The sequence below is a fragment of the Ursus maritimus genome, unplaced genomic scaffold, assembly GCF_017311325.1.
Source record: "Ursus maritimus isolate PB19 unplaced genomic scaffold, ASM1731132v1 scaffold_35, whole genome shotgun sequence".
In the NCBI taxonomy this organism is placed as follows: Eukaryota; Metazoa; Chordata; class Mammalia; order Carnivora; family Ursidae; genus Ursus; species Ursus maritimus.
In genome coordinates this window covers 8,197,546-8,221,453 of record NW_024426119.1, presented here as the reverse complement: position 1 = coordinate 8,221,453, position 23,908 = coordinate 8,197,546, and the positions used below count along the sequence as shown (strand labels likewise).

The following is a 23,908-nucleotide window of genomic DNA, read 5'->3' as shown; positions in this document are numbered from 1 at the left end:
TGCTGGACCACAGCATCTCGTTTCCTCCTCCTGGTAAGTGCAGCTCCATGGCGGGAGGAGGAAGGAGAACAGCGTGTGTGTGTGTGTGTGTGTGTGTGTGTGTGTGTGTGTGTGTGTAAAAATACAGTGCAGAGAGGGAGATGACTGGCTATGAGGCAACCCTTCCCTTCTCCGATGCCCCCCCCCCATACACACAGCCCCCCAGTGTAGCCTGGAAGATTCTCAGGTGCAGCATGGAAGAATTACACAAAGGAGAGAAACGTGTAAAGGAGGGAGACACACAGAGACAGACCTCTAAGCTGAAATTTTTACTTTTAATTATTTAAATATGGAAACCTCCTAACATAGAGGAGGAGGAGAGAGACCAACCCCTGGTCACAGCTCCACTCGTGGGGACAACAATGCAGATGCCGAAGTGAGGGCAGAACTCGGCACAGACACCCAAGGTTCCCACTGTGCCCACTGGCTGAGGTCCTCCGAGAGAAGAGAGCTCAACGACACTGATGTGGGAGCCACCTCAGTCTTCTGTGACCTTGAGCAAGCTCCCCAGTCTACCGGGGAGTGGAGGGCAGGGTGCAGTCCGCATCAGTCTTTGGCCCTCCGCCTTGGCCTCCCGGGCCCTTGACCTCGCCCAGCACAGCAGGCAGTCATCTGCACATGGGCCCTTGCAGCATTGCTGGCCGCAATCCGCGACAAGGGCTAGGCTGGCCCGACCGGCTGAGTCCCGTAATTCAGAACCCCAGGGTGCGGGTGCAGGGAGACGGTGAGGTCTCAGCCCCCCGGGGCCTCAGCCCAGGAGTCACGTGGTGGAACACCAGTACCAGGTGCTGGGCCCACTGCCCAGGAGCTCCTCTGAACCAGGAAGGGCCAAGCCTTCAACACACCCCTTCCCCGGACAGGTCCAGGCCTGCCGCCATCACCAAGAGCCCGGCCTTCTCACAAGATCTGCCTCCTACCCCTCTCCATCCTCCAGAAGGCAGAAACAAAAGAAGCGTGGGATGAGCAATGAACACAGCAGCACATACAGGGAGCAGGACACAGAGGGTTTGAGTGGAGACCCTGTGCCTTGGAAGCTCTTCTTTCAGACCAGGTAAGATCAGAAGGTGACTTACACAGGGACAAGAGGTCCTTCAAGCCTTGCTCAAATGTCACTCTCTAGCACCATTTAACATTACAACCCCATATTCTACCCCTATTCCCTATTCCCTTTCACTGTTTATTGCTTATACTTTTTCCAAAGCACACATTTTATATTCTATAAAATAATTATATTATAAATTATTAAGTCTCTAGCCATCAGATCTCAAAGCCAAGGAACCTCCTGATCAGCAGAACTGAGAACTAGGGCCCCAGAGCTGGTGCGTGGCTCTCCCCTACCTTAGGCTTTTAGGACTCACTGACACTTGAGGGCAGTGTGATGATGGAAGGAACGAGAAAACTGGGGCGAGGCAGACCTGCGTGCTAGCCTACTGTGTGATCTTGGGCATATTCCTTAACTTCTCTGAATCTCAGTCTCCTCATCTGTAAAACAGGAAGGATAATATCCACCTCAGAGAGCTGCTGTGGGGACTGAAGAAGACAGCGTGCAGAGTAACCAGCATGGTGCTGCTCCTGGCCATCTTCTGGAAGGGTACTCTGGCCACCACCACCAAGGACAGCGAGACCCAGGGGGTCAGCAGTTACAACAGGAGCCCCAACGATGGCATCCCCTACACAACTTGTTGGACACTAGTGACCCATTAGGATCCTCACCCAGGTGTGGAATTATAAACCATCCCTCTGGATTCACTCCCCAAAGGGAAATCATAGAGCTTTAAGTATTCTAAGAGAGAATGAGTCTTGGATGTTTCCTAAGGCATCCTCGGTTACGGTCCTCTTTAAATGCCTGCAATCCAGGACCTTCCAAAAAAGTAATCCTCTCAGGCCAGGTGACAGGACCCACTGGCATCTCTGTTTCTGGGACACTCCTCAAAAACATGAGAGAAGACAGAGAATGACATGGGTACCCGTGGAGAGCTAGTGGTGCCCTTCTCTCTGCCCAGAGGACGCTAAGCACATTCCCTTCTGGGACAAGATGTGAATCTCTGTGCACCGCAAGACTCACGAGCCCCGTCAAAATGCAGTGCCTGGGCCCCCGTCCGCCCACTCACTATGCTCTAGCCGCCACGGCCACCGTTTAGCCCCCTCAAACAAGTGAACCGATTCCTCCTCTCCCTGGCACCCTGGCACTTGAGGCTTCCACCATCTGGTCCACTTTGGAGTCCGATCCTCACGAGTTCCCTCCTCTTGGTCATTCAGACATCAGCTGAATGTGACCTCCCCCTGAGTCCTGACCATCCAATCCTAAAGTAGCCCCTCCCTGGCCCCAGCCACCCCCCCTGCCCATTATTCACTTACTCTCCTTTCTGTCACTTGGTTTTACTTTCTTCAGAACACTTACCATCTCTGATATTATCTTGCTCCTTTATGGGCTTACATGCGTATTGTCTGCTTGCCCTTCTTGAACCTAAACCCCACAGAAAACGGTCACCCTTCCTGCCCTGCCCACTGCTATATACCCCACGCCCGGAACAGGTTTTCAACAACTATCTGCTGAACAAAGGAATGAAGCCATCTACGACCAAACCATCTGAGGAAGAACTAAGGGGGCTCGGTTTCAGGTGCGAGACCTGCAAATCAACCGGAAGACAGGCCCCGAGGGGCCCAGTGCTCGTGAGCACCGCTGCACGTGACTCCCATCCGCCAGGGCACGAAGTCCGGCATCTCCTCTCAGGTCCAGCCGGTGTCTCCACAGCCCCACAGACTCCCTGGCAAACTGCCACGCAGGGCTCGCCGCAGACAGTAAGAAGCTAGTTCTGTCCTCCCTCAGCTCAGATGTCACTAGAACACAGGTCAGCTTGAGAGACCGTGGTTTCACACCTTCTCCAGTGCTTTGGAGCTGGGGAACCTCAGCATAACTTCCAATATGGGCTGAGGAAATGGAGGGCCTTCTTAGGAAATCCGGGTTTGCCCTCCTCCTCCCTAGTTAAGGCAACCAGGAGGTCTCCTCCAGACTGCTGGATAGGGCACCTCCCACTCCAGTAGCTCCTCTGCCCAGAGCAGTGACCCAGGCCAGGCCCCCCCACTTTGGCCCTGGGGATCAAGAGAAACTCACTCTCAGAACCGACTGGCCCCACCACGGCAATGGGGGCTGTGCTGGGCTCTACGGCACCTGAACCCTCTACCCAGCCAACTAGGGAAGGGGCCCAAGTCAATCATGGATGTTCGGCTAAACTGAGTCCCTCGAAGAGGCTATCTGGGGACCACCTGGCCTCCTGGAGCAGGGGGGCTCGAAGTGTGACAGGTGAGGGGTTGGCTTTTCTGTGGAGAGAACAGCAAAGGGGGAACTCTGGAGAAGAGACACAGGAGCCACTAAAACCGAGGGGTCTCTGCCCAGAGACCTCACCCACCTCCGCCAGACACACATCCCCCCCGCTACCCCACCCTCTTGGAACGGTTTCATTTCCTTTCAGAAAACTTTGTTTTGGTTTGATATTTGCCTCTAGGCCTCCGGGAGACTTTTCTGAGCTTTGTTTTTCTTCTTGTTTCTAGGATACCTGAGCCACTCCTAGAGCAACGAGCACAGTAGGAACTAGAGAGTGGGGGTGGGGTTAGGATCACCAGATAGGGAAAGGAGAAGAGGAGGAGGGAGGGAAAGAGCCTACTTGGCTCACATAGACTCTGGTGGCCCCTAGACACCCCTGAGGCACAACGGGACCTCTAGCACACAGCAAAACGAAAATACTCAGAAAAAGGGGCCATTTGCAAAGAGAGAACTTCAAGTTCTAAGAAATCAAAAGGTCAGGGAGTAGATCATATCACCGCCCAGGGCTCGCCCAAGCCAAGCACACTGAGGGAACCTACTAGATATCACAGAAGGGAAGCTTCCATATACCATCTGGAAGGCTAATGACTCCCAGACACATGTGCCAGGCTGGGCCCTGCCCACACACAGAAGCACACATCCTTGAAGCACCAGGCCTGGGATCAGGGGCGTCGGGGGAAGAGGAGGGAGCACGGCGCCACAATCCCTAGGGCAGGCACACTAGGCTCAGCACATACCAAGCAGCAGCCCAGGTCTTTCCTGCCCATCTCGCGTCCAGCCCCAGCCCCACCTCCAACAAGAAGGAACCTGGCTTTCCCAGGCAGAGGCAGGCACGAGTGGAATTCCCCTGAGGCGGGCAGCGCGGGGTATCCAGCAACAGAGGTCATTCATCAGCTTGCTTCTGGAGGGGGAGAAGGAGGCCAGCTCAGCCTCCGCAGGGTAAAGCTGGTGCAGCTCTCACAGCACCCCCACCACAGACATCAGATGCCAGAGGGCTGCTCAGGAGAGGCACTGGCCCCAGAACCCAGGGGCAGAAGTTTCCCTGGCGTAGACTGAGATGCCCATAAATTGGGTTCTTCTCGTACGTAGGGCAGGTAGACAGTTACACAAAAAGGAGCTTTTAAAAATTAGCAGAAAGTCAGGTCTTCCCCTACCCCACACCATTTTAAGATTGAGAGCTTTGTAGTCAGACTACTTGGACTGAAATTCCAATATCGACACTTACTAGCTGTGTGACCTGGAGCAATCTGCTTACCATCTCTTTACCTTAGTTTCCTTCACTAAATGGGATAATAACAGTACCAACCTCACAGGGTTGCTCTGGGTATTAAATAAAATTATTCCTTGTAAAGTGCTTAGCAAAGTGCCTGGCATGGAATAAGTTGTTGATAAAGGGAGATTTTTGATGGATGATCAAATTAAGAAAATCACATACTAGTACAAAAACTCCAAGAGTGACTGTGGAACTCAGCCTGGGAAACTTGGCACTCCCGAGCGGACAGTGGGGGAAGAAAGGTCGAGCAGTGTGGCCTTCCTATTCCTGTGCTCCCGTGCCCAGCCGCAAGGTACAGAGGTTGACAGAAAGCACCAGAAGCAGCATCGGCAACAAGCCTCCCAAAGAAACACTTTTGCAAAAGTCTAAAGAAACTATGGCTGGGGGTTTCTCATCTGCAGGGACAGAGGAGTCAAAGGCAGCAGGGGACAGAAGAACACCAGCCCCAGAACCCTACTTTTCTTCCACGGCACTGACATTTCTCCAAGTGACGAGAGTAGGCAAATGTTCAGAGGGGTGTTTTCTTTTCCTTTTCTTTCCTCTTCTTTTTTTTTTTTTTTTTTTTATGATTTTCTTTATTTGAGGAAGCGAGAGAGAGAGAGAGAGAGCGCACAAGCAGGGGGGAGGGGCAACGGGAGAGGGAGAACCTGACTCCCCGCTGAGCAGGGAGCCTGATGCGGAACTCGAACCCAGGACCCTGGGATCATGACCTGAGCTGAAGGCAGACGGAGCCACCCCGGCGCCCGGTATTTTTCATAACAATAGCCAAAAAGTGGAAACAACCCAAAAGCCCATCAACTGATGAGTAGATGAAGTGTGGGACATCCATACAACAGAATGTTATTCGGCCGTAAGAAGAAACAAAGGACTGATACCTGCCATGACACGCATGAACGTCAAAAACATTATGCTCAGTGAAAAGCACCAGTCACAGAAGGGCAAATAGTCTACTTAGATGGAAGGATTCCACTTATGTGAACTGTCCAGAACAGGTCAATCTATAGAGACAGAAAGTGGATTAGTGGTTGCCGGGGGCCGGTGGTCTTAGGGGGAGATGGGGAGCAACTACTAATGGGTATGGGGTTTCTTTTCTGCGGTGACGAAAATGTTTGAAGACTGTGGTGATGGTTGCACAATTCTGTGGATATGCTAAAAAACAATGAACCACACATTTTAAATGGAAATTGTGTGCTACATGAGTCACATCTCAATAAAGCTGTTTTTAAAAGTGACTAGAAGGTAGATATTAAAGATGGTGCTGGGAACTGTGTGTGATATAAAGTGTGAATCTGTATGTATGAACGGATGGCCAAAAAACAGGACAGGATGGCAAGAAGGACAGCATTCAGCAAAGAGCCTTGACCTGGCCCTATATCTCCTTTACAGAAATGGTACCAAAACATTCACCTGGCTACATCTCCCAGAAGAAACCAAAAACCCCTGCCCAACTGGGTTAGCATGGTTATAAACTCCCATGCAATAAGCCTTCTTCCAATGTACTTACCCTGCTGGGTAGGCAACTAAACCCGATCGGGGGTCACAGGCAAGTCCTCTGCCTCCAGACACTGTTATTCCAAGTACCTTCTCCAAGGTCACCTGTTAGAGCAAGATAGAGAAGTGACACATGGACAGAGCAGGGTTGGGAAGGAGCAAATGCTGACTACTTTCTTCAGGAGAATAGGGCTACTGACTTCTCCAGGTTCTGTCCTGGCCACAGGCCCCTTGATCACATGGGGAAAAGCCAGTGTGCATCGCAGGCTTTTAACAGGGCTCAATCTGTGGGGACCCTGGGAAAGAAAATGAAGAGTTAAAGCTCACTGGTGGCCACAGAGGAACAAGCATTCCCCCAATCCAGGAAGGCTCCATTTACAAGATAAAGCCTTGGGTCCCCAGACTAGCCTCCTGGGTATCTGAGAGTCAGGGGAAGTCACGGATCTTCCTTCGTGCCTTGGCAGGCATGAAAGAAAGGCTACTCTGATCAACCAAGAGTCAGAGGAATGTTAGGTATTAATCAGGTGACTCATAATATCTCTGATCTTTGCATCCCATCACGTTCTTCCCCCCCATCAGAGAACTCTACCCACCCCAAACATCTGCCAGTTCAGATACAGACTACGAGCCTAGGAGACAGAAACATGGCTTAATGCTGTGTTTTGCAAAGCACAGAAGCTCAGAGTACTCTAATTATTATTATTAAGCCCCACTCCCACAGAGATGAAAGGGAAACATGTGTAAAATGCTCAGAGATTCTGAGGACATGGCCACATGCGACATTCACCATCACTCTTACCAACAATATTGTTACCCAACGCTGGACGCAGCCCTGAGGCGCACACTGAACTAACCTCAAATTACTTCACTGGCCTTTCTGCTAGATGAGCCCATGGGAGATTCAGAATGCCCTGGAACTTCTTCTCACTCCACCTCACTGTCTGCTACAGAACAGCACGCTTTTCACTCCAGGTCCACCCTCTAGTACTGTCTGGACTCTGTGCACTGGCCCTCCTCAGAGATGTCCTTGGTCTCTCTGTTGGCTCAGAGAGAGAGGCATCTGAATTCAGAAAGGCCATGTAAATAGGCTAGACCGTACTCTGCTAAGAGTCTTGGAGGCCCTAGGAGGGTGGTGTGAATCAGAAACACTTCAGGAGGATTCAGGTCTGTAGTAAGGTGGTCTACTCCTAGTCCAGGCCAGTTTCTAGAGAGGGGAAACCCAGATGGGGCACCTGGGTGGCTCAGTCAGTTAAGCATCTATCTGCCTTCGGCTCAGGTCATGATCCCAGGGTCCTGGGATTGAGTCCCATATCGGGCTCCTTGCTCAGCGGGGAGCCTGCTTCTCCCTCTGCCTGCCACTCTCCCTGTTTGTGTGTGCTTTCTCTCTCTGACAAATAAATAAAATCTTAAATTTTTTTTTAAATAGGGAGGGGAAACCCAGATTCAATTAGGGTGGTTAGGATCTCTCCTCCTCTCTTACTGTCCCAGCTGGTGAGTTCAAAGTCCTTCTAGAAGGCTGGTTTAAATTCTTATCTCCAAGGACCATTTTAGCTTGAATTAGGTTGGAAAGAAATGCCCTTGGTGGCCAAAGACCAAAATAAATCCCCTGGGACATGAGAGTTAAAACCTGTTCCCCAGGAAGGCCCCCGAGAGTCTTCTGTGCTTCCTGGGGATATGGCCAGCAATTTCAACATGTATCTACTCACTGACAGAGGCAGTTTAGTCCCATGGCCAACCCACAGCCACCTGGCAAGCACCAGACTTGCCAGCGACCCTGGGGCATACCCGAGGCACTAAGCCTAGTGTGGGATAAACTAACTGCAGCCTCCTCCCTGTGTTCTTGATAGCTTGCCCTAACTTATGCCTCCTTCCTCACCGTGATGCCCTGGCACCCAGTCACCTTGCTGAAAGGCCTGAGCACCAGACACACTGACTGGAGAGCACAAAATACCCCTGCCTGGGGAAGTGCGGGGGACGCTCAGTTCAGTGCCCCACTGCCCATCCTGGCACTGTGCCTCCAGCTATCCCAGAGGGAGGGTACTCAGGAACATTCCTGCTGCACCAACTGCCTACTGCAGAGAGGAGAAAGAGAGGAACCCAAGGCCAGCGTTACCCACACAGAGGGGAAAGGTCACAGAATCAAGTGCAGCGAGCCAACAGGCTGCGCAAATCCTACTCCCTTCCAGCGAATCATTTCGGGCAAATCCTTTGGATTCAAATTTGCATCAATCCCTCGCTCATGCTTCAGCTTTGGTCCCAAAGAATTAGACCAGTCTGTTCGTCCTGAGCTCTCCTTCCCTCTGACAGGAATTTGGGCAGGTGTTTTGTGGACAGATGATCCAGTTCCATAAAAGATTCATTCTGAAACTAGCTTGGACTTTTCAACAGCAAGCTAAAGCAGGAAGGAGCTGTCAGTTACTCCTACCTTTAAGGCCAGTGTTCATCAAACATTTTTGACCATGACCCACGGTAAGAGAGACAGTTTAGAAGTTTACATCTTGAGCCGGTATATTGATACATGTATGTGTGTGCATGTGCGTAAAACTGAAATAAAAGTTGCACAAAACCATACTCTGATTCCATATGATATGCTCTATTATCTATTACATTCTATTCCATTAAACAATGATTCTGGTCATGGCCCACTTTGTTGATTTCGTGACCTACAAATGGGCTGGAAACTCCAGGTGGAGAAGCTGCTACAGATCGTCTTTTCTCACGGGGCCTGGGTTCCAGGCTCTGATCTCTGGCAACCTCTGTGTTCCTCAGGCCCTTTCCTCTTAGGACGCTTGGCGTGGGACAGGCATCCGGGATAGGAAACCCCATGGGCAGAAGTTTGCCTGGGCTCAAAACTTGGCTTATTTTCAAAGGATTTAGGGTTTTTGGCTTTTTCTGACTTTCTGAACAGCTCTCCAAAGACAAAAAAAAGGCAGTTTCCTTTGGCTCTGTGGAGTGGGAGGAGCAGAGGAAAAACATTCAGGGGCATCAGCTGGTTTTTATTTTATGTTCTAACTCAAACCAGCTTCCTGTTTGCAGGGAGGTTTGGGGCTGAACTCCACTTTCAAAGGATCTGAGAGACTCCAAAGCTCCTGCAAGGCCTCCAACATCTAGGCTTATTTTGAAAGGGCCCAGCATAATGGAAATTATAAATGGACTCTCTCTCTGTCACAGTCTCCAGATCCTCTCATTCCAAAAAGGTGATGCAGCTTCCATCTCCCACAGAAAATGGAGATAAACCTGAATGCCCCCTGCAAACACACCACCGGCTAACACCCAAGTTCAAGAAGTCGCGCGCAAGAACCAGCTTCCAGGGGCTCCGGACGGCTGACTGTGCCCTTCCTTTCCCATCTCCTCATTCAGTGACGGCACACTGGTAGCTTGAAACCACCATGGTGGGAGCACTTACACCCTGGAAATCAGCAAATGCTACAAATCAGGGCCCTTTTTTGTCCCGAGAGAGCCTGTAAACATCCGGCAACACACCACTAAGTTCGGGCCGCTGTTCTCTCTCACCTGGACTATAATCCCCATGTGTTCTCTCTGCTTCAGACCTTGCCCCCTAGAGTCTTCTTCTCAACATGGTAGACCACAGAGCTTTTTTAAAAATATATATGAAATCATGTCATTACTCAGCTCAAAACCCTCTCCGGGCTTCCCATCCTTAAGTTCAAATTCAAATACTTTACCCGGTTTACAAGGCCCTAACTCATCTGGCCTCTGGCTCCCTCTCTGACCTCATTTCCTACACTCTCCTCCTCTTCCTCCACCCTGGCTGCCTCCGGCGCCTCAAGCAGATTCTAGCTCCAGGGCCTGCCTATGCTCTCCCTTCAGTTAAAATGCTCTTCCTCAGCTCGTCACACAGCTAATGCACTCAGGTCTTTGCTCAAAGGTCTCCTCCTCAGACAAGCCTTTCCAGACGAACTTTACTGTTATCATTCCATACCTAGCCTATGCTGTTTTATCTTTCTTCATAGCACTTAGATTCAGGTAGTGACCCAACACTGATTATATTTCTGTCCACATACCTACAGTCTGTCTTACTGCCCAGATGAGGCTGAGCACAAAGGGAGCTAACGGTACAGGTAACATTTTGTTTCTTAAGCTGATGGTGGGCACACAGTGGTTCGTTCTATTATGCTGTATGTCTTTACTATATGTCTTAAACATTGCACAATGCTAAAAAGAGAGAAGAGATATGGTCTAGGACGTGGCATGGGGCTCAGTACCTCACGAACCACATCCTTCTCTAATTCACACCATTGACTGTCTCTTCATCCTTAAGCAATGGCTTTTTGATACTCACTGACTGAACAATGTTTGGGGAAAGGGTACAAAGCACTCAAGAATATGAGTTTTTGTTTTATTAGGTCTCTCACTTAAGTGCTTCTAAGACTGCATATTTTTAGGATGCTCTGATATGCCGTTTCCAGTGGAAGCTTCAAGAATCACTACCCCTTCTCCTGACTGCTAAGCATGGCAGAAGAAACGAGGAAGAGCCCTTTCGCCTGGGACCCTGAGTAACTTTGATGAACAGAGCCCCTGTGCTAACCCACACTGAATATGAGTATGAGCAAGAAATAAACTATCTGTTAAGTCAGGGAGATTCTGAGGTGATTTTGTTACCACAGCATGACATAACCTGGCAATTTTCATACTTTTTGGTCTCTTACACTCTTTGGTTTCTTTACACTCTTAGAAATTATCAAGGACCCCAAAGAGCTTTTATTTGTAACCATGTATTAGAAACTACAATGGAAATAGTTTAAAATACTTGTTAATTCATTTTAAAATAACAATAAATCCATACATGTTAATATTTTTATTAAAAATAACTCCATCTTCCAAAACAAAGCAAAAACTTAGTGAGAAGAATGGCGCTATTTCACATTTTTGCAGATCTATGTCTGGCTTGATAGTAAACAGCTGGATTCTCCTATGTGCCACCGCATTCAATCTGTTGTGATATGCTATTCTAGCTGAAGATGAAGAAAATCTGGCCTCATTTGGATACGTAAAAGGGGACCCCAGGGATTCCCAGGCCATACTTTGAGAACCAGAGACCTAGCCTGTCCTGAATACTATAGCATTTTTCCACATTAGGAAGCAAGCCCACCGGTGTGCGAGTTCTGGCCTCAAACATCCTTGAGGAAACTGAGGCAGGGAAGAGGTCCTATGAGAAAACAGCTGTCCTCAAAGTCTGGGATGGGGCCCAAGGTACTGAAAGGAAAGTCAGTTACAAACCCTCACGGCCTGAATGCCAGTGAAACCTAGGCAAAAAGACAACCAGTCCAGGTAACTGATTATGTCCAGTGACTTGGGACACAACCACTACAGGCAGCTGGTACCCCGATACAGCCACACAGTTCTAGAATATCCCTTCCCGCACAAGTGAAAACAGAAGAAGACAGCACCCACATCACACTCTACAGCGATCTCCTCCGCACCCAAAATACAGCCTAGAAGCAGAGAAAATACTCAAGGTGTGACCCAGCCTTTGCTTTGGCAGATGGAGAGTGTTGAGACAGGGGAAAGCCTACACCAGCCTGAGAGAGGGTGTCATCTGTCCCCAAGAATCGAGGCTGCAGGAGGGCAGAATTACTACAGATACACTGCGAAGGAGGGCTTGAATAGCCACCACTCCCGGCATGCACTAGGCCGGGCAGTATTGTACCCTCCTGAGAGAAAGAAGGAAAGCAAAATCATCCCTCACCTTAATGAGATAAAGGGATAACTTCATAATAGCCTATTCCCAAGAGAGAAGGAAAGAATAAAGCCAACTGTTTAAGTGCTCTTCTGGCTCTCATTAAAGCAGATGGAAAAAACAGGTGGCTAAGGGGCAATAGGGCAACTCGCTCATACTAGGTAGAATAATATTTTCCAAACGTGCAGATTGCAGCTTATCGATGGGACTTGAAATTGACCGAGTCAGTGGGTAGTGAATAAATACAACAGAACACAAAACAGATCTCACGGCATGTAGTAAGGGTAAGTATTGACCGTGAAACTTTTGTTTGGGGGGGGGTATGTATTCTGGGTCACAATATAAAATGTATTTCTTAATGTGGGTCATTCACAAAGAAGTTTGAATATCACCAGGATGTTATGGGAGATCCTAAGATGAAGAATACACAGACTCTACCCCCTATTCTCAAAATCCATTAGGGAAAATTAATGATATATTTACAAAGCAATCCAGTATGTGATAAGGGTCATAAGAAAGATATAAACTGCTCAAAGAGGAGGAAGAGAAATGATTTCTGAACAGGATCAGGAAAAAGGAAAACCAAGGAAGCTTTCTTGGAGGGCGAGATGGTATTTGACCTGGGCCTTGCCGTGAAGATAGGATCTTAACAGGTGTCAATACAGAGAGAAAGAATTCTCAGAAGAAGCTGCACGAACAAAAGTTTGGCAAAAGGAAATAACAGAGCAGGTGAGCACTGGTGAATGCAGATAGTGTTAGGAGAGTAAGCCAGGAGAGGTAGATGCAACCAGACCAGGAAGAGCCTTGAATACCAAACTAAGTGGGGTCATCTGTAGGCTCCGGGAAGCCACTGAAGGATTTCAGGCTGGAGACGCAATCAAAGATGTGTTTTGGTGATGATGTATATGAGAAAAACGACACAAGCAGGGAGCCCGATTAGGAGGCCGTTATAACAGTTTAGGTGAGAAGTAAGAGGACCTAGACCTGCATGAAGATAGTGAGAGTAGAAAAGACATGATGGATTCAAAGGTAATAAAGCAAATAGAATCGGCAAGACTGGGCACCAGACAACTGAGGGAGAAGAAGTCAGAAGACTCAGATTTTGAACCTTAGAGATAGGGAACATGAAAAGAAATGGTGCCAGGATCAGAATGCAGACCTGGGTCTGGACAGAGGAGGAAGGATGGGAGCCAATGATGTCTGTTTTAGACATGCTGAATCCAAGACACTTCAGGGACATTTAGTAGGAACCACAGGACATTCACTTTAGCAACATAAACATGGAATTAAATGCTTGGGAAAGAGGTCAGGGCTAGAAATAGGTATCTGAGAATCATTCTCATGGAGGTGAAAACCACCACTGAAAGTACAAGAGAAGACAAGAAGAGAGAGAGAGGCTAAGGACAGAACCATGGGGAATACCTATTTTTAGAGTATGGGGAAGATGAGATGCCAGGCAATTAGAAAGAGAGGAGGAGACCCAGGAAGCCAGCGAAGGGGAGAACTTCCAGAAAGGAGGGTAGTTGATATAAGTGCTAAAAAGAGGTGAAGGAGGCAAGAAAAGGACTCTCCAGAGTCCAGAGCCATCTGCAACACGGGTGGCACAGCAGAAGGTCCCAAGCAGTCCCAGACCCCTAAACACGCGATCCCAGGAAGCCTGGGCAGGGCCGTCTAAGCTTTTCTGGTCTCTCTATCTGGTCCCTAGATCTGATCCGTCCACAAGCTAGAGTAGAGGCACCAGTCAATGAAAGATCCAGTCTGTGCGGCCAAGACTCTGCTAGAGAAGGGCTGCTTGTCGGGAGTCCATGACACAGCTGCTTTGGGTTTGCTTCCCTTTCTTAGTGTGAGGGGCCGCTACAGGGGGTCTTCAATGGCAAGTCAGCAGCTGCTCCCTTGCAGAAGAGAACTAAGAGGCCAGAGCCACAAAAAGCCAGGGTCATCTAGGATTGAGCTGACCTCAAAGTGGTAAAGAAACCCCAGCAACTGGGAGGAAGCCGATCTCTGTTTTTGTTGCCACCAGTTTCTTTCTTTCCCCTTCTCCCTTTCCCCACCTCTCAATCCCACTAATACAAGTTATAAATACCTGAGTTGTAAGTCATTCCAGGCAAACCATGGGCTTGCTATTTCTATAAACAAGCCTGTCACAGACCTGTCCACAGCAGAGCACTCTCTGTCTTCCCCTCCCTTCCTGCAGGTTAAGAATAACCATGCTTGTCTCTTACCCACGCACTACACTCTAATCTCACAGAGCAGATTCTCCACCAGACTCTGAGAATTGCTGCTTATGAAAAAGCCACAGAGGAAGCCCAAGGCCAGCAGGCTTTGTGCAGAGACTTAGCCAGCTGGGCAGAGACCCAGTGACTGGCCTGGGGAGGGGGAAGGGAGAGGCGGGTATCATGCCCAAGCTCACTCACTCCTGCTCCTTCAGAGTCCAAAGTGCCATCTGGTCAGAGGCAGGAAGGAACACAATGGCCACTCCAAGACTGCAGGACAGATCTTGCCTCTCCACTCTGCTCCTGGTCTCTATCCTGTCTGGCTGATGTATAGTTCTACTCTCTATACCACGAAGGCTCCCAGAAACAAGTAACTTCCAATATGACAGAAAAACTGGGCTCCCAAGCTTAGAGTTCAGCATTAGCTGGAGCTGAGCCAATTCTCTGGTGCTGGGATTAAAATAGCCTCTGCTTCTAGGAAGGTAAATCTGCCATGGCTTGGGAGGAGGTGACCTGACAGATCCTCTAGCCATAAAGCCCTGGAGACTAGAGAACAAAGGTTCTCAACCCTGGAATTACTCAGAGAGTTTGACAAGTATCTTTCAGCTATCAGTCCCTACCCTATCCTCCTCCCTTGCCTCCCCAAGATTCTCAATCAACCGATATGGAGTGGGGTTCAAGAGTCTGCATATTAAAGCTCTGCAGGTGGTTCTAATGATTAAGCAGGTAGGGAACTATGAAATTAAAGCATTTTGCATTTTTACTTCCAAATTTCAGCCCCTTCTGGGACTAAGGAGAAAACGATGCTCCAAATGTTCTTATAAGAATATCCAGACCCACGGGGTGTGATAGGTCTTGTGCAGAGAGGATCTACAGCTGTAACAACTACCATTCACTGAATGTGTACTCTGCTAAGCAATGTACAAGATTATCTCATTTAATACCCTGGACAACTTTTTTTTAAAGAAAGCTCTATGCCCAACGTGGGGCTTGAACTCATGACCCCAAGATCAAGAGTTGCATGCTCCACTGACTGAGCCAGCCAGGTGCCCCATACCCTTGACAACTTTATGAAGGACAAGTATTATCTCCATTTTACAGATGAAGGAATCAGGTAAGTAGTGAGTGGAAGAATCAGGATTTAAACCTAGGTCTGTCTGCCTGGTTCCAGAAACTCTTGAGACCTGAGGAGGGAGTTTGGGTTCTCCAAAACCATCAGGATGGTGCAGTTTGTGCAAGAGCACATGGGGAAGTCCCCAGGCCTTCGTGGAAGCATCAGGGACAGGTCTGAGAACCAAGGTAGAAGGCAGAGGGCGCAGAATGAAGTGGAGGAGCCATAGGGTCCTCTCCTGCTAGTTTTAACATATGTTTTTTAAATTAGCAGGTCTAATCAGTAGCTGAAATGGGTCTAAAAAAAATGGGTTCTGACCTCTCCTCACTGAACGGTTGCAGAGAAAAAGAAATAGAGGGTCTTCTAATGCCAGAGTATCCCCCCCGACCCCGGGTCGGAGCTTGCTCATGGCCAGCCAGCGCTAGAACCCACAGGCAATAATGGACACCCATTTCCAAGGCAAATGACAGTATAGTGTCCAATGCAGCAGAATCTGATTTCGAGTGCAGATGGAGGAAGAGGTGAGGGCAGCGTCAGACCTCAGACCAGAGTTCTGGAAATCAGAGGCCTCTAGCTAAAGGACTCAATTATGATATCACCATCAGCATGCAACCAAGTCCAAAGAGCAGCTTTAACAACACAGTGCCTGGTACAGAGCAGGCATTTCTACCCTCTCCTTCTCTTGGAGTTATCAGAAAGGCCAGGATAGGAGGTACCTCAATTTAAGCAACCAGAATAAGAGAAAAAAAATTTTTTTCCTCTCTGGTATCAATCCTCCCCACAGTGAGACCAGAACCACAAACAACGCTTTATAAGCAAAAGTCTGATCATGAAGAATGGTCTAAATCCCCCTCATTCACCAGCTCTATATGCCTGAGTTTTCCTAATCTCTTGGTTTCCAAACTTTGTAACCAGGGAGAAAACTAACTGTTCTTTATCTGAACTAAGTGTTCAGTGTGAATGTATGATCTGGGACAAAAAGGAAAGTGGGGGGAACTCTTGGTACCCCTGTAATCATGCCAGCTTGGGCCATGAGACTCCCCTGGGAAGAAAGGTTTCTTCAACATGTTATCCTCTATAAAAAGCTCACTTCCTTTCCATTCTGAACGCCAACACCCTGGACTAGGCCTTCAGCACCACATTCCTGTATATAGCAATGACTTTCTTTCTTTTTTTTTTTTTTTTAAGATTTTATTTATTTATTTGACAGAGATAGAGACAGCCAGCGAGAGAGGGAACACAAGCAGGGGGAGTGGGAGAGGAAGAAGCAGGCTCATAGCAGAGGAGCCTGATGTGGGACTCGATCCCATAACGCCGGGATCACGCCCTGAGCCGAAGGCAGACGCTTAACCGCTGTGCCACCCAGGCGCCCCAGCAATGACTTTCTAATCAATTTCCTTACTATAGTATAGACCCTGTCCTTCCCTCCCTCAACCTGTCAGAATAATCTTGCCATAGCACAGCTTTGATCACATCCCTACCCTGCTCAAAAACTTTCAATGGCTCCTCACTGCCAACTAAATAAATTATGAATGTCTTAGCCTAGCAACCGCAGCTCTCTGTCAAGTGATCCTACCTTTCTTCTAATTCTATTTCCTACTACTCACCTATATGAATCGTGCATTTGTCAATCTGGATTATTCATTATTCTGGAAAGGCACTTTGGGGCTTTAGTTTATATTCTTCTTCTACCAAGAAACCCTTCCTTTCCACCACCCCCTCCTGAAATCCTTCCCTTCCTTTCAAGGACCAGCTCAAATAGCGCATCCCCTGTGATTCTTTGCGTGACCACCACGGCCAGGAATGATTCGTCCCTCGTTGGTACTCGCACGGCTGCACTTACTTGCATCATTCACATGGCGTGTGCTACTTAGTACCTTGTACAGAAGTTCTTTACAGTTCTGTTATTTCTCTCCTACTCGTCTCCTAAAAGGCAGAACCTGTATCTACAACTCTATGCTTATAGCACAGGGCACAGTGTTTAATAAATAGGAGTCCATGTTTTAGAATTTTAAAAAATATTTGTGAATACTCTGGTCCATCTTACCCAGTAAGTTCTTTAACCTCCTAGAGAATTCTAAATCTATTACAGCCAGACCTAGAAGTTGGAGCAGGAAGCAGGATTTTGATGCTTTTCCAGAAAGAATGGGGAAGGCCTGAATGGAATAATCCATGTGCTCTAAGTGACTACAAACAAAACTATTTCATCCTCGACTTTAGTAAATATATGTACTGCACGGCTCTTCACAGATCTGACTAAATTATAATTAAAGACTGTGTCTACAAAAATCAGAGGTAATATTTATTTATTTATTTATTTATTTATTTATTTAAAGTAGGCACCACACCCAGCATGGAGCCCAGTGCAGGGTTTGAACTCATGACCCTGAGATGAAGATGTGAGCTGAGATCAAGAGTCAGACGCTCAACTGATCCCCCCCAGGTACCCCTCAGGGGTAACTTTTTAAATACAAGTGACAATACTGTTATTTAAAAAGAGCTTTACCTGTCCTTTATAATCAGAAATGGATGTAGCTATAAGTAGTTATTCTGGATGTTAAAATTATGAATGACTTGTTTTCTTCTTTGTGTTTCTCTGTATTACTTGTGTAAAAAATCTTTTCAGAAAGCACATGTACTTCAGAAAATATTAAAAAACGTTTTATAGGGGCGCCTGGGTGGCACAGCGGTTAAGCATCTGCCTTCGGCTCAGGGCGTGATCCCGGCGTTCTGGGATCAAGCCCCACATCAGGCTCCTATGCTGGAAGCCTGCTTCTTCCTCTCCCACTCCCCCTGCTTGTGTTCCCTCTCTCGCTGGCTGTCTCTATCTCTGTCAAATAAATAAATAAAAATCTTTAAATAAAAAAAAAAAAGTTTTGTTTGTCAAAGCTAATACCAAGAAAATATTTCTGACAATGTAAAAAATGAATTATCTTAAATTCAACAAATTAAAGATGAATTTGTGAGAAAACATTTTTATGTCCTATTATTACTTTAAAAAACCCAAGTTTATTATTTCACATATATATTTCAACATTTGTGCATAACTTTGTGTTTGAGTATACAAATTTTTAAATTTAAACATTTTAGATTTAAATATGAAATACACATGTTTAAATTGGAGACTTTTATCTTTATTGTTTTTTTCTACTTACAAAAATAATACAGACTCATTGTAAAAAATTCCAACATTACAGAAATATAGAAATGCAGACAGTGAATGTCCACCATAATCTACTAGCCCTCCCTGAGGTGACCAATATTAACAAGAGTTTGGTATTTATAGCCTCACTTTTTTTTCTATGCATATACTGACATACAGGTTTTAACAAAAATATAAATAATCATTAACATAAAAAACAGTTATACAGTTTGCTTTTTTGTCACTTAATATATCTTGTATACCCTTTCACGTCAGTAAATATAGATTGACCTCATTCTTTTCAGCAAGTACAAGGTATTTCATTTTATGGATTTAACCCAATTGCCTATGGATGGCTACCTGGACTACTCCCAAGATTTCACTATTGTGAATAACACCAAAAAAAAAAAAAAAAATTCAGTTATATACACTTTTGTGTGGTGTGGATATTTGCATAGACTAGATCCCAGAATTATAACTTCTAGATCAAAAGATATGCTTCTTCTAATTGATATCACCAAATTGTCCAAATTAGAAACTTAAAACAATGGGTTATAAAATTAACACGTTTTCACTCTGCCTTTAAATTCTTAGTCTAAAAGGAAGCTCTAGGACTAATTCATTTCCCAAATTATTTCTCAACACAAATGAACTGACTCCCAAAGAAGAAAAGTTATCTCTAAAGAAGCTAACGCTGTTAAAAAGCCTGTTATCACCCCAGGGATTTCTAATCAGACACAGTATATTAGGACTCCCCCCCTCAGCCCTGGTTCACTGGTTTGACTTTTTGAGTTCCCAAAAATCATACTCATGGCCCTGAAACAATAAATTACACAGTAGTCAGTATAAAAAAAAAATATTTGCTAAGCCTTCCTCTTGATCTGTACTGTTGATACAAGTTACAATATTGGCAAGAAAAAGGTACTGAAGATAGGTCACAATAAAAAGCTACACAGGGAGGATGACTAAATGCTGGAACAGAAGAGGCTGAGCCTACCAAAAAGGACTTCTCACGAATGGAAACGTGAAGGAGTAAAATCTCGCCAGCAAATGAGAAAAAAAATTCCTGAATATTTTAGAAATCTGTGGACCCTGATAACATTAGCAACCCCTTAACAGCTATAAACTTCTTTAGACCTTACAGTGTGATTTCATATTCATTAGATCTCCTTTAATCCTCACAACAGCCCAAGGAGAAAGCCCTCAGTATTCTACAGGCCTGACTGTTCAATGTATAGCCCTAGGAAATGCAGGATGGGCTTCACTTGGGAGCTTGGTTGAACTGCAGAGTTCCAGGGCAGACCTGAATCTGAATCTGCATTTTCACAAGACTACTCACTGCCTCTTGCCCCTACCACTATTCTGCCTGTATATTCACTCTTAGAAACCCTGTTCACAGGCGCCTGAGTGGCTTAGTCAGTTAAGCGTCTGCTTTCGGCTTAGGTCATGATCCCGGGATCCTAGGATCGAGTCCTGCATTGGGCTCCTTACTCAGCAGGGAGCCTGCTTCTCCCTCTCCTCCCCGCTTGTGCTCTCTGTCACTATCTCTCTCTCTCTCTAATAAATAAATAAAATCTTTAAAAAAGAAAAGAAAAGAAAAGAAAAGGGGCCAGGGGAGTGGGGGCGGGGGGTGCCTCACAAGAGAGATCAAAGCAACCTGGGGAAAGAAGGACATCATAAGGAGAAAGGACATGTTTAGTCTGCAACAGGTTACTATGTCCTATGAAAACAATCATGGATACGAGCACTTTCCCAAATAGAAGCTGACCAATGAGCATCAGGGTAAGTAACGGAGGGAGGCCTACAGACTGCCTGCGGCATGTTTAGTTCTGACAAGCAGCTGCTTGCTTCGCTCCAACGCAGCAGTTGAGAGGTGGCAAGGGTCAGAGTTTCTGAGCATGCTCGGAGCTCCTCCCCCATGATCACAAACTGCCTGTGGGCTGCCCTCCACCCAATCCACCTGGCTTGGAGCTTCCTCTCCTCAGACTAACCAGGGCAGCTGCAGGAAAGCATGTATTAAGATCCCATGCTTCGGCACCCATAACGTTATCATCATCGCCTATTTGGCGAAAGAAATCAAAATAATACAAATCTGAGGTCGGGGAGGCAAGACACTTGCTCAAGGAACTTAGCAACCTTGGAGCCTGCTCAACCAAACAGAGTCGGGTGGGCAAATGACCTCGTTTTTGCTCTTTTTCATGGTCACTGAACTCCAACTGTCATCATCCAGATCGGCTCTGGCACAGGGCATGTTAGGCCCAGTTTTTTTCCACAGAAAACAGGCATTTTAACTCAGCAACTCTCCACGGCTTCAAAGACAAGGTCAGTGTGAGTAGAGACAGGTGCAACACTAACAAAGAGGTGGAGTACAGAGATAAACAAGGGGAGGTGTGGGGTTGGGTAGAACCAGCAAGCAGTCAGGAGAGTGAGCTACACGGTCAAATGCCAACTGAGAGCAAACAGGTTCAAGGCCCAAGAATCCCATACACCAAAACAAGCAAAGCATCTGTTGGTCTCCACTTCACTCTGCCACCTCATTCCAACCCCAGAGAGAAGCAGCAACTACTTGCGGCTTATGGTCACCTGACACCACAGAACTGCACCCTGTCAACCTGACATTCACGGACCCACAGAACCACAAGTTGTACTGTTCCTAATGGTACCACAGGGCCAGAAGTGGAAATCTGGACTTGGGGGTGGGAAGAAAAGCAAGGATGTAGAGGGAAAGGAGGGTTACCAAATGATGGCTCTAAAACAGTCTGAAAAAGGCATCAAATCAACTCTGATGGGGCAAGTTGGGTGAAAAGTATATTTTTCAAGATCCTGTGCTTTTCCAAGTTGAACACAGGCTGCAATTCTGGCTACAGCAATACTAGGCATAAACTTCTGTGCTCAGTGTCACACTGTGAACCAGAAGACTCTCTGGCCGGAGCGAAGAATCAGGATTAAGTGTGGGCTCTGGAGTTAAGATGGCCAGTAAGTTAAGAGAGTCTGAATCCCAGCTCCACCAGCTGCTGGCTAGGTAACCACCAGCTACTTACCTGACCTCTTAGCATCAGTTTCCTCATCTACAAAATGGGGACAGGAACAGTACTGATAAAAGAGTAGTGTGAGATGCGAATGATATACTATATGCAGAACGCTTAACACAGGCCACAGCAAAAGCCAATAAATAAATGTTCGTCATTATTAGCACTACAAATATTATGACTTCTAGTATGGTTTTAGGAGAGTAACATAAGGGCAGGAAGCACTGACAACGAAAGCTGGAAAACGTGGTTCCAGTAAGCACACTGCCTAAAAATGTTGAATGGCGCAAATACATAATGGATGGGGGAAAAAAGAACCTTGAAAAGTAAAAGAACAAATAGTCAAGATCAAGTCCTTGGGGATTTAAATTAAAAAAATAAAATAAAATAAAATAAAATAAAACCGTATTAATTACCTAACACAAAAAGCTCATGTCCATCCTCACCCACTGTGATGACACTGTTAGCATCACATCCTTCAGAAACTACCAGTACTTTGGCAGTGTTCTATTTTTTTTTACTTCGGGTGGTGATTATATGAGGGGCCGTGTTGTAATTACATACAATATTATATTATTATATTTCATAAGCTTTTCTGTGTCTATTTCATAATTTTTTTAAAGTTAGTGTTTTTAAGTGCCAGCACCTTTAACGAGGTCAGCTGAGTGTATGGGGAAATGACCAGAGGCACCACTAAAAGGAACACAGATCTCAAAGCCTGATGAGAGGTATGACGGGAAGTTGGAAATTGTAGTGCGCTCAGCATGAATGAGAAGCAAGGTTCAAATCCAGAAGAACCTAAGAAACTCCCTTCTCAGGATTCCTCCAAAAGAGAATCTGCCACACTGAAAACAAAACAAAACAAAAATCAGCCATGTGGTTTCACTAAGTGCTCCAAGATCTTCAAGTAAATTTAAATCTCAGCTATGAAAGAAGGGGCAGGAAGGGGGAAAGATCTTTAGCTTCATTCCAGTTTTAGGAAGAGACTTAGAAATCTAGTCTAAAAAAAAAAAAGACGGTTTTATAGACAACAGAAGCAACAAAGAGCATTATAAACATTCTCTGTGATAAAATGAGCAGGGGTGGAATTTACTCCCTAGAAGTCTAAGAGGAGATACCCATCCTGTGATGTGAACTCGTTCTTCTGCAAGTGCCCTTCGAAACCAGAGGAACATGTTGTAGCCAATTAAGAAGCACTGAGACTTGCTGATATAACTGTTGGGAGGGAGGAAACCAAGACGTGGAAAACGTGAACACTCACATATACCAAGCCTAAGGATCCACACCGCCCAATCTGTCTGTCATAGTCACTTCATGTCTTGCCCTCCCCTGCCCTTTCTTTTCATTTTAAGAGGTAACGGATACAATTTAAGGTAAAACTCACAACGTGGATCTGATTCAGCAAACATCCAAGCAGGTGGGCAGCTCTCCCTGCACAACTCAACTGAGAACTGCCATAGAAGGAAGCTGACAGAAAACCTGGCCTTGTCCTGCAGTAAACAATGGGGCCCAGAGGAGAGGCTTAGCTTGCAGCAGTGCGAATGTGACGTATACTACAACAAATCCTACTGAAAACACTGTCGCTTTTTTTCTAACCAATACTGCAGTCTGCCCATGAAGGAAAACCAACAGATACTCTGAGAACAACAGTGCAACAGACCACGTTCCCAGAGAAGCTTAGTTTGAATAAACATAGTCCCAAATTTCAAGCCCTGGACTGTTTTCCAGACAAAGGGGCAGTGATAACAGCCACAAGCTCAACTTTCGATTCAGGAGGTTGACGGAGAGGTTACAGGAGTCAGGCTAAAGGCTCACTTCTACCAATGTTTTTTCGTTAGTCAAGAGATGAAAAACACGCAAGTGACAAATGGACGACGTAAGAGTGAAGGCAGAGAAATACCAATGGCCCCAAAGACATTCAAAATCCAGGCAGGAAATAAGACCGTGACTCAAACTGACCCAACAGGGGGAACTTGCCTTAAATGACAAGCTGAGGGAGGGAAAAGAAACTTGGAAAGCAGCAGTGCTGTTAGACTCTGAAATGAGTGAGACCAAGTAGATGAGGGAAGGCTTTGCAAGACAACTTAGAGCCTGAAGAGGCTGGGCTATTTTAGACAGCAAAGGAGGAGTTGGGCTGGAGTGGAATCCTCTCTCTCCAGTGAGAATCACTTTGAAGGCTGAGGGCAGCTGCAGGCACCGGAAGGAGAAATGAAGCAGAGATCAAAGGAACAAAACCAGGAGAATACCTCACACTTTTCATTGTACACCACCTGTTCTGAGGATCTCAAGACACTTCTCAAGCCTTACTTGAGGAATATATCAGAGACAGAAAACTCAATAAGAAGTTGCTCAAGGTCATTTACAAAGGCAGGTGAAGGCAAGGCTTCCGCCCACAGGAGCCCTCTACCCTTGGCCATCTACTTCTAGGTGGGGAGCCCAGACAGTGTGTATTAAACACTAAAAACTCTTGGTTCCTAGGAGTGCCAAGGGAAGTGGGTAGTGGAATGGTGACATAAAAAACTGGCCAGGACTCAGAGATATTATCATCAAGTTTCCTACTCCTGCCCAGAGGAAATTCCTGCTG

The 23,908-nt window shown here is 46.6% G+C and overlaps 1 protein-coding gene across 1 annotated transcript in view; it reads right to left on the bottom strand.

Annotated features, from left to right (window-relative positions):
* Positions 1 to 23,908, bottom strand: part of MAPKBP1 (mitogen-activated protein kinase binding protein 1) — a 50,367-nt gene that overhangs the window by 20,729 nt on the left and 5,730 nt on the right. The window contains exon 2 of the mRNA XM_040620489.1: positions 6,142 to 6,233. Coding sequence (XP_040476423.1) covers positions 6,142 to 6,233 — 92 coding nt within the window. The remainder of the gene's footprint in view (positions 1 to 6,141; positions 6,234 to 23,908) is intronic.